Raw genomic sequence first — 11,051 nt, 5'->3', positions numbered from 1 at the left:
GGTGAGCTTCGTGGTCTGGATGTACATCTGCAAGACACGAGGGTATGAGCTGAGACCCAGCACAGCTCTGTAGGATCCAGAGAGGGTCAGCTGGGAAAGGAGGAAAGAGGGGACATGGAAAAGTTTGGGTTAAATAAGAGAAGGGGTGGGGAGCCGGGGTTGGAAATGGTGGCAATACTGCATCTTAAACATCAGAGTCAACTTGCTGCATGGGCCAAGTTGCACCCAGAGAGGCCTTTTTGCCCCCTGCAGACACAGGGACGCTGTGCCAGTGCCTGTTCCTGCATTTCGGGGCCTCCCTGTGCCAAGCCCTCCCCACACTTGTGTGTGCTGCAGCAGCAACCCGCCAGCACCCCAACATCAGCAGGGACAGAGCCCTTGTGCCTCATCACCCGCCCTCTGTCCTCCCCGCACTCGCAGCCCATCGATGCTGCGGTGATGGACACAGAGAGAACATCCACTCCCAGCCTGGGGCACCCCCAGCTCCCTTCAACAGGTAAATCCCATTCCCATCTGGCTCCCTGGGCCGTTGTCATGTAAGTCACATATTAGACACTGACGTTGCCTTTCCGCAGTCAAAACTAATTTCACGCTCACTGTCCAGGACTAACAGTGACAGATGTTTTGCAAAATGAAAGCCCATTAATCTGACTGCAGAATAATCCATTTTTCTATGGAAAGCATTTGGCAGGCTCCTTGCAAGCCAGGGGCATCTGAATCAGGGGCAATCAGAGGCAAAGAGATGCCCTCCCTACGCTCATTGCCACCTCTCGCACCCGAGAAACACTGGAGCCTGGGCAAGCAGCCCCCTCCATGAGCATCCCTGCTCTCGGTGCACAGCTCCATCCTCTCCAGCATCCTCTCCTCTACCACGCAGCTTGTGCTGGGTCTCTCGGGGCAGGGAGAGGGCTCTGGGTCTTTGAGTGCCTTTGTGTGCACTTTGGTGTCTTCTCCAGCTGTGCTCAGGTGCTGGGGCTGGTTCGCAGGTTGCCAACAAGGTTTTAGAAGGAGGCGCAAGGCAGCTTCTGAGTTTCATCCCATAGCTCAAAACACGGTATCTGGGGTTTCTTCTGCAGTTGTTTCACACATGGGACTTAGTGCTGTGCAAGGCGGCAGGACCCAGAGGAGCCAGGGGGGTCTGGGGGGCTGCAGCATCCTGGGGCTGTCATCCCCTGTAAGACCGTGGGTCCCAGTGACCGTGCAAAGCAAACAAACCACCTGGACCCAAAGCATTCCAAGTCAATCCAAAAGGAATAAAAGGCAACAAAAGCCTGTTCTGAGTCAATGGGAAAGTTTTCTTTGTCCCCAGAATAAAACCTCTGTGCTGCCACATGTGCTGGTTTGTTTGTTCCACCTTCTCTCTATGCGTACACAGAGTCAATCTAGGCAGCTTATGGAAATAAAAATGTCATTTCAGCAAGGAAAGTCAAAACACATCCCAGGGCCAGAATAACTGCGCTGGTTTTACTCTTCTTTCTTTTTTTTCCACCTGCTGTAACTCTCTAGACTTTCCTGCAGGTGACCTGGATGCTGGGAATCACGGTAGCATCGGGACACCACCTCCAGGCACCCCGAGCCCTGTCCCAGAGATGGGCACAACTCTGCTCAGCACCCGTGGGGCACAGCTGAGGCTCAGCAGCCCTTCATCTCCCCCGCCTGCCGTGCTCCTGCTCCCCAGCAGATGCCTTTCAGAGGAGCCTCACTTCTCAATCCGTCATTTTCCATGTTTCCTGCCTCTGCAGCGACTCCCACCCGCGCCTCGGGACTCGGAGGCGTTTCAGCACAGAAGGAAAGAGCAGCTGAGCTTGAGCTTGAGCTCAGACGTCTCCAGGTCGGGCTCCATCACCGATAGGGTTTCCCTTTGCCAAGACCCAAGTGGCACCAGCTCCAGGCACCCCATGCTCCCCCCATCTCTGAGCCCTTCTCAAAGCCCTGCAGCACTTCTGGGGTCTCAGAGGGCCACTGTGGCTACCTGCACCCTAACGATGCATGTGCCAGAGACAGCCCCATTTCCCGCAGCCCTCGCTAACCTCAGCTTTGCATGAGGCCCCTTTCCAGCTCAGAGAGAAGTATTTTTAACCTGGAATCCAAGCACAGCCATGAAGCACCGCACAGTTACCATCAAAAAATGATGTTTCTCAACTTTGGTTCCTGATCTCTTGATTGGTTTCCAACCCAAGGCCTCACTTTGCCCCTCTGCTATCAACACCTGAGCTTCCCCCGGAGCCCTTTGAGGTGTGCGCTGCAGCTATCAAAGAAGTTCCAGCTCCTGGCGCAGCAGCATCCACTGCTTCATGGGTAGGATCAAAGAACACAGCCTGTCTCTGGCTCAGGATGACGACGCTGTATCGAGGGACTGCAGCCACCCTAAATGACCCCACACAAGTCCCCAAGCCCAGCGCTGTGCTCAGCCTTTGCCCCAGGGCTGGATGAGCCCATCCTGCCCCGGCGGAGCAGCCCAGGCTCCAGGCACAGCCTTGCACAGATTTCCTTGTCCCACAGCAAATCTCTGCCATTAATTGGCAACCTCCCCCTGCCTCTAAACCCAGGCCTAGCCCACTGCAAGGGATTCTGCACCACTGCAGTGCCAGGGAAGGAAAACCCACTCAGCCCTCATCCAGCACCGCTGAACAAGGCGCTGGACAGTCCTTCTCATTCCTTTCTCTCTCCCTCTTTTCCCTCGCTGAAAGCAAATGTGATAAACAGAGAACCAGACAATGACACCGCTGTTCAGCCGCTGCCTTATCAGCACAGGAAATTGTCTCTTTCTTTAGATCCTCTGTTATTGCTATTTCTGTAATCCGCTGGGATCGGCAGGGATAAGAGGTTCTTTAGAGAAAAGGCTTGGGGAACTTGTTATAATAATACGCCACCTCCATGCAAAGTTGTAGGCACAAGGTAAAGCAAAACAAAATAAAACCGGAGGCTTTCATCCGTCTCCTGCGGACCATCAGCAGCTCAGATGGGGTCAGGGCAGAGCTGCCGGCGGCGTTTGGAGGTGTGAGTCTGCCCTGTGGCATCCTCAGGACTCCAGCGAATCTCCAGCTGTGTTCTGTGGGAGAACAGTGCTTGATGCTCCCAGCGTTTCTTTCACAGACGTGCTGGTCTCGGTCCCTATAGGAATGGGGTGACGGCGAGGGGATCCCTCTCTGCAGTGGCCAAGGGATGCCCCCCTGAGCATCCCGACAGCAGCACCAGCACCACCACGGCGGGATGCCAACACCAAGGACATGCTCAGGGTCAGATCTTCAGTGCAGGCTGCGCAACAACACCTTTTTGGCCTTTTCTTCCCCAGGACTAGAAACCGGCAGCTAAAGCATTGGGGCAGCACCGAGCAGCCGGTCCTCCTGGCTGCCCCTTTGAGCGCATCCATCGTCCTCCAGCTGCAGCCTGGTGGTGCCCAGAGTGCACACCCCATGGCAGCATGGCCCAGCACCAAGCTGAACCACCACAAACCACTCCTGGGATTGCTCAGCGGATGCCGTGGCAGCCGCAGGTTTTGAGAGCGCGAGCCGCATCCAAGGGGAGTTGGGAACATCACTTTTCCGCCTCTAATCAGCTTGTTAGCAGCCTAATAACAGAGGAGCCCTGCGTATTACAAGCCCCCAAAGTGAGGCACAGCCTATTGTCGAACTGCTGCTTGACAGCCAGCTTTCGGCAGCCCTAAATTATCCCATGACAAGCTGCAGTGAAGAGGTGAGCAACCTTGCGCATAATCTACAATCATTATCATTTCCATCTTTATTACCCACAGTATGCCGAGCACATTAAAGAGGCTTTAAGGGAGCTTTTGTTTTGCAATAATTTCTTAAAAAACCTGCTTTCTTGTTAGTATCTCCCCTGCCATCTCATCAAAATGGAAATGCTGCAAAAGGCTCCATATTTTTCCTTTAATCCTTCACAATTCCAGCCCGTGTGGGCTGCTTGGTAGAGGTTTTTTGGTTGAGCCAAGGTTAGAGGTGCCTGTGCAGACCCAGCAACCCCCTCAAGCTCCAGGGTTTGGTGCTGTGGGTAGACACAGCTCTCCAGGACACAGCTGAAAGATCTCTCAGCAAACCACTCCTGCCCCTTCTGCAGTAGGTGTTTCCAAAAGCCGTGGTGTCAGCAGCTCAGCATCACAGCGGGCACACTCAGGGGAAACGGTCCCACTTGTGATGGCTCCAGAGGGAATCCGGGCAGTGGGTCACCCCGGGGATTTCCAGGGAATAGCGACACTGAGATTTATTTGTCACAGGCAGCTCCGGGCTGGCAGGCGTGAGCTGTTTGCATTTAACACAAATGCGATTCTTGTTTTGGCTGGCAGGCAAAGGGGATTTGGGTCTTGTTCATGAGATTTCTCTTCTTTGTTCTCAATCCCTCTCACTTGAGCATGGAGCTTCATCCAGGCTGGCCTCAGTCCCGCGGGTACCAGCACCGGGACCACCCTCCAGGAGCCATGGATGGGGAGGAGGACAGACAGACAGACAGGATGTTTCACAGCACAAACCCACCTCTGGGGTTATCTGGCCTGGCCTTGTCTACCCTGCGTGGTTATGTCACATTCAGAGTCGCAGGGATGCTCCTCCCCAAGCCCCTTGGCTTAAAATCCCAGTGAAACAGTGATGGAGTGAGGAGCCACGAGCTGCCACGCACCCAGCAAGGGAGGGGACACACCAAGGCGCTCCCCTGCTCCCAGGTCTCTGCGTTTGGGGGGGCACCCCCTTCTCTGCAGCCTCCATAACTGACTCAGCACTGGCAGAAGGTGCCGGCTGGGCAGCCCCTCATCCCTTTTCCATGCAGAAATGGTGCTCATGACACTGGGGACCTGGATGTGCCCTGAGCACTCATCCTCCCCCAGCCCACAGCAGCCTCTGCTGCCCGCTGCTGCCCTGTTTGGGGAGAGGCAGCACAGCTAATGGGGCGCTGAAAACCAGAGGGAGAGGGAAGAAATGAAACAGGGAAGTCTCTGCTCCCCACTAGAGCAAGAGGTTTGCAAACCAACTTTTCCCACTTGTGATTCCCAAGCTGGCAGGACCCCTCCTTGCTTAGGACATGCCAGCCTCTCTCAGCCCCTTTCCTGGCAGCCCACAGGGCCCCCGGCCAGACCTGCCCCTCCTCACTTACCTTTTCTGCTGACTGTGACGTCCCAAAAAATATGGGGATGAAGGCTAACCACACAATGCAAGTAGTGTACATGGTGAACCCGATGGGTTTGGCTTCGTTAAAGGTCTCCGGGACCCCGCGGGTCTTAATAGCATACACAGTGCAGGTGACCATGAGAAGCATGCTGTACCCAAGCAAACAGATGAGGGAGAGGTCCGAAATGTCACATTTGAGGATGCCCCGGGCAAAGTGGGGGTTTGTAGTCCGCTGGTCCTCGTAGTCAATGACAGAGTGGGACGGGTCCACGATGAACCAGATGCAGACACCCACGAGCTGCAGCGAGATGAGGCTGAAGGTGATGACCAGCTGGGATGCGGGGCTGATGAACCGGGGCGCGCTCACCGACTTCTTGCCCTGCTCGAAGATGCGGTAGATGCGGTTGGTCTTGGTGAGCAGGGCAGCGTAGCTGATGCTCATGCCGAGCCCAAGGAAGATGCGCCGCAAGGAGCACGTGCTCAAGTCAGGCTCGGCAATCATGAGGAAGGTGGTGGCATAGCAGAGGAAGATGCCCGTCAGCAGGACATAGCTCAGCTCCCGCCCTGACGCCTTGACGATGGGCGTATCGTTGTAGCGCACGAAGGTGACCACCACGAAGAGAGTGGCGATGATGCCCACGATGGCGATGAAGACGGGGACCACGGCCCAGGGCGAGCTCCACTCCAGCTTGATGATGGGGATGGGGGTGCAGCTGGTGTGGTTCTCGTTGGGCCGCTCGTTGAAGTGGCACCGCTTGCAGTGGAACTCATCCAGCTGGTACTGGTAGCCATCGCAGCGCTCGCAATGCCAGCAGCAGGGAATGCCCTTCACCAACTTCTTCCTCTCGCCCGGCTTGCAGGGCAGGCTGCAGATGGAGCTGGGGAGCTGGCTCCCACCCCCTGGCCACAGCATACTCTCCACCTGCGGGGCGAGATGGCACCAGCCCCACTGACATCGAGCTGGGCATGTCCAGCATCCCTGGCGCACAGGGGATGCCCACCTCAGCTCACAACAGTGGTGCCCCAATCTGGCTCCTCGCCCCACCAGTACATCCCATGTGCAGGTCTACCCAGCATGGGGACAGGGAGCGGTGAAGCTCTCCATCTGCCTTTTGGGAAGATTCAACACCAGAAACCCAAAACAAAGGCCCTCCTTCCCTGTTCTGTTCTGGCCTCTCCTCCCCTTATCAGAGCTGCTAAGTCGGATGCCCAGAGCCCATGGGATATAGTCACACACGCTGATGGTGGGTCTCTGAGGCTGAATCACAAGGGACACCCTCCCCTCTGACCCCCCCAAAGTTTGGCTGCCAAACTTTGCACTCATGGGCTCCCTGGCTCCCAGCTGGGTTTGCTACACACTGCATGGCTTCCATGGATGCAGAAGGAACCTGCAGGACATTCCCCTTGGCATGGGCCTCACACGGCCACACCACAGGCACCAGCCAGACCCCAGCCTTACTTTTAGGTGGAGGTGGTCGGTCCATTGCCCAATGACTCTGTACTCGGGAGTGGAGTTCCGGATCTGGTACTGGTAGATGTCGTAGCGCCCCGGCGCGTCTCCGTTCTCGTTGAACGTCACGGGAGTCCCGGCAATGCCTGCAGGAGAGGAAAGCTCAGCACCCCCAGCACCCTGGGCGATGGTGTTGAAGGGGGCTCTGCTTCGATGCTTCCCTCTTGGTGTGGGTTTTCTCACTGGTTGGGGTGCTGCAAGCTGCCAGGGTGATGCTGGTGCAAGGACCTTATGGCATTGACCCACTGACCACCCCAGGAGCCTCCAGCGAGCAGTGCCAGGCACTGAGTGGTTACACCAGCCAGGTTAGTGCTTCTTTAAGAAAGCAGCTCTGAAGTTAAATCAAGTGAACTGTGCAGAAAAACACAACGAAAGGAAGAGAAAAATCAAGCAAGAAGGAAAAATAAATAAAGGAGACACTGCAGAGGAGATCACAGTGTGGAGATAAATAGAAGTAATAAGGAGAACAAGACAGAAAATGTTTAAGGAGATAGAGCAGAGAAGAAGATGTACTTCCAGAGGAGATCTGAAGACAGACAAGGACACAGCAGCATGATTCATGATACAGCAGGACCTCGGCCAGCCCAATGCAAGCAGGCAGTGGGGCAGCGGTGGGGGTGCCGGCAGCAGGATTGCTGCCAGGTTCCTTTCCAAAGGCTCCAGAAGACACGGAACCTCAGACCTCCCCGTCTGCTGATCTGCTGCAAAACCACCCAGCATTTGCAGTGTGGTGGGTGCTAAACGGTAGCATGAATGGTGGGTGCTGCTGCATGACCTGTTATGGGGACAACCAAAGCCTCCCAGCCCCACCGCCCCGGGGACAGAGAGACAGACCTGAGAAGTTGACACTGCGGATGTACTTGAGCAGCTCCACACCATCCACTGGGTCCATCCTGGGGCACAGCCCCACCTTGCCAGGGCACAGGTTCTTGTGCATGTTGTGCAGAGCGTGCCCCATGGCGTAGACGGCATCGATGACAAACTGGACCTTGCCCTCCTGCTCGTACGAGGAGTCCTGGCCGATCCGCTCGCGGTCTGCAGACACACATAAAGCCAGGCTGCATCTCCCTGGTGTCCCAGCCATTCCCCGGCTCTGCGACCACAAAAAACGCCGCGCGCCACCCCCGTGGTGCCCCAGCCATTCCCCGCAGGGACACCTCCCCTGCAGCCAAACCCTTGCAAACAAGCCTGCTCCAGACTGAAGGAGCTGGAAACTCCAACCCCATTCCCAAACCCACAAACCCATCAGCCAGCCAGGGAAGCTTACACTACCTAGGCATGCCACAGGAAGGAGCAGCAGGGCAGAAACACACCTCAAACATCACCAAACTCCTCCCAGAACAAAACCCACATTGCAGATGTGTTTCACTGTGTTTCGCAGCTCTCCCGCAGCCCCTCTGAGCAGGTTTGGGGTACCTGAGCTGGCCCCTGCAAGCAGGAGGAGAGTGACGTGCATCCAAGAAGCACATTCAATGGGAAATACACAACTTCCCTGTTGTGTATGGGGGTGCTGGCATTCAGCTGTTCTTCCAAGAGCCCTTTGATGTCATGTCCCAGTGTCATGGGACATCCCTGTACTCCAGGTCCCCCAGTGGGACATGGGCTGGGATCGACATCCTATCCGCACCCCGCAGGCTGACCTTCCTCTGCCAGGAGCTCCCACCAGCTCAGCCTCTATCAGCGGCATCGAGGGAGCGCCCAGGCAGTGCCCATCACTGTCCCCCTGTCACCCTGCTCCCCTCGTCACCCCCTGCTGCCCTCCCACCCTGCTGCCCTCCCACCCTGCCGACCCGCAGCCCTTCACAGCCTCTCTGGCCATCCCAGCTCGCAGCATCCTGCAGGGATCTGGTAATTACCAGTGACAGCTGCCTGCCCCTCCTGTCACCACCGCCCTTAATGGCACAAGAAACATGTTCATCATTTAGCAGAAGACACCGATTAATGTAGCACACTGTTAATTACGGCTAAGAAAGAGTCTCCCATGGGCAATGCCACAACAGAGAGCCACAGCCATCACTGCCACTGTGGTATGGCCCCTGCTCCTTCAGCAGCAGCAAGAAGGAAGGAGTTTCTCAGGGAGATGAAGGCAGAGCCTCCTCCTCTGGAGGGGCAGAGCCACCCCAGAAACCCAGGCAAGGGCATCCAAGATTAACCCTGACTCCACCATGCATGGATGCTCCCTGATGCAAGGTGGGGATTGCAGGGGACCAGGCACAGAGCCTGTGCAGATGGACATAGAAAAGGCATATGGAAGAAGCAGTTGCTGATTCCCTCCTTTCCTGCTGCAGGAAGGTGGGACAAGACCAGTGCTGGATGCAGGGCAAATCTCCACTGAGTAGGGATAGCCCAAGAGCCACATGGCCACAGGTCCCTGTGGTGGGACTGAGAGGGAAACGTGCCACTGACAGGACACTAAAGCAAATGGAAAGTGAATGGACCAATAAGAAAAGATGATATCAAAGGGATGAATTTATAGCACATCCTTCAAAGTTATGAAAATGCTTTTGTATACGTGGAGATTACTCATGCAAAACCCGTCAAGTTATCTTTTCTTCCACATTATTGACAAGAGCTATTAATCTCCTCCCTCAACTTTGAGCCTTTCTCTGCATTCAGCTCTCAAGGCACAGACAATGCACTCTATCTTGTCAGGATAATTATCCATTGAAAAACAGGGTGCAATAGACTGTCCAGGGGAGCCGTGCCTTTGGGACTGCCCCAGCCCTGCTGCTCCCCTGCCCAGGTGACGCTCAGGACCCAGGACTTGTCCCATTCCAGCTCCTCAGCTTCCCAGCAGTCACCTCAAATCCCACACAGCATGGTCCCAGCAAGTAAAATACAACCCCCTGTGACAACAGAGGCTGCGGAGGCTGGACTTGCCTCCCAAACACCCCTCTGGCTTGCAGCGAGCAGCATCAGCCCAGTGCGGTGGCAGAAGCCAGCTCTGGTGCCAAAGCCAAGCTGTTACAGATCAGCAGGTATCTCTGGGGCTGTGCATCTCCAGGGCTGTGCATCTCCATCCGCATCTTGCCCCAGGCCCCAGCTGCTTCTGCAGACAGGAATTAAGCTGGTGCACAGAGGGGACAACACAAAGCATAAAGTGAAGGCTTGTTCCCAACACGGAGACAATAAACCTCCGCCAAACTCACAGTAGATTAGGACCACAAAAGGGATGTGACCCCGCTGATTATAATAGCAGGGCTGTGCATCGTTCTATAGAGCTGATAATTAATTTTCAACTGTGTGATGAGCCTCTGCGGGCACCCATCGCAGGACAGACGCAGCCCATCTCCTCAGGCAGTGGATGAGATGGCATCAGCATCAATTCCCAGCACATCGCCGGCTTTCGGCACCAGTTAATCAACATCACTCTCAGTGCTGATCCAGAGAGCTGGGAAGGTGTTGCCTCTGAATCCCCAAATCTCATAGGTGCTGGCGGCAGCACCCAGAATCCAGCACAACACTTTTGGGCTGGGTGAGCCCATCCAGGAGCAGGGACTGTCCCTGTATGAGGAATGCTCACTGCAAACATCTCTGCAATGAGGGCATAAGCTGCACTGGCAGCAGGGCTGACAGTGCCCATTTGGGCAGCTGGTGGAGCTGATGGGAAACTGAGCAGAGGCATTGCTGGGATGACCTGCCTGCAGTCAGCAGGAGCCTTTTATCATCTTAACTACCAGCGAGCAGTGCAAATCCTCCCCATTGGCCTGGCTGGGGCGCAACGTGCTGGACATTTTCTGTGCTGGAAAACAGCCAGTGCCACAAGAAAAAACCCAGCCTCATAGTGAGACCAGTGGGAAGCAAACCAGAACAGGGAAAGAATATGAGGAATCACAAATAAAGAAGGAAAATCAAATAACAGCTCCTCTCCCCTGCGCCCACGTTGCTGCTTGACATCTACCCGCAGCCTGGCCAGGCAGAGGTGAGAACACAGACAAATCCCCAGCACTGCTTCAAAGCAGAGTCACCATCTAGCCCTGCTAAATGAAGGCCATTAATGAGCTTTCCCGGAAAAAGATTAGCCTATAGGGCCTGGGAGCACCCTGCAGTCCCTGTGAGGGTGGCACCTGGAGGGACACAGCCCGGAGCTGTGCCCTGTCTTCCTGCCCTTGTCACCCCATCGGCTCCTCCATCCCACTCACAGCACCCAGCACCTCCCCGTCTGCACCCACACGTGTGTGAACTATTAATGAAGCAGCACTGGCAGGATCCTGCCCCAGTGTGAACAAGGGCTTCCCGCAGGACCCAGCCAGGAGAGGTCGGGGTACAGCCTGGTGGAGGGAGCTTGGAGGCGGGGAAGGATGCTGAGAGGATCCTCCTGTAAAAGCAGGTCCTGGCCTGATCCTGGTCGCAGCAGGACTGCCTGGGGATGGGCACACAAGTCCTGATGGGTGCTGGAGCTGGATTAGGGGATAACGTGAGCA

General features: G+C 55.7%; 1 protein-coding gene across 1 annotated transcript in view; it reads right to left on the bottom strand.

Moving 5' to 3' along the window:
- Positions 1-11,051, bottom strand: part of LOC104407264 (metabotropic glutamate receptor 4-like) — a 19,966-nt gene that overhangs the window by 3,195 nt on the left and 5,720 nt on the right. The window contains 4 exon segments of the mRNA XM_010016495.1: positions 1-27; positions 5,104-6,039; positions 6,577-6,713; positions 7,462-7,662. Coding sequence (XP_010014797.1) covers positions 1-27; positions 5,104-6,039; positions 6,577-6,713; positions 7,462-7,662 — 1,301 coding nt within the window.

This window comes from Nestor notabilis, unplaced genomic scaffold (assembly GCF_000696875.1).
Source record: "Nestor notabilis isolate BGI_N333 unplaced genomic scaffold, ASM69687v1 scaffold16206, whole genome shotgun sequence".
Lineage (NCBI taxonomy): Eukaryota > Metazoa > Chordata > Aves > Psittaciformes > Psittacidae > Nestor > Nestor notabilis.
The sequence above is the reverse complement of the archived record's forward strand: the minus strand, read 5'-3'. Positions and strand labels throughout refer to the sequence as shown.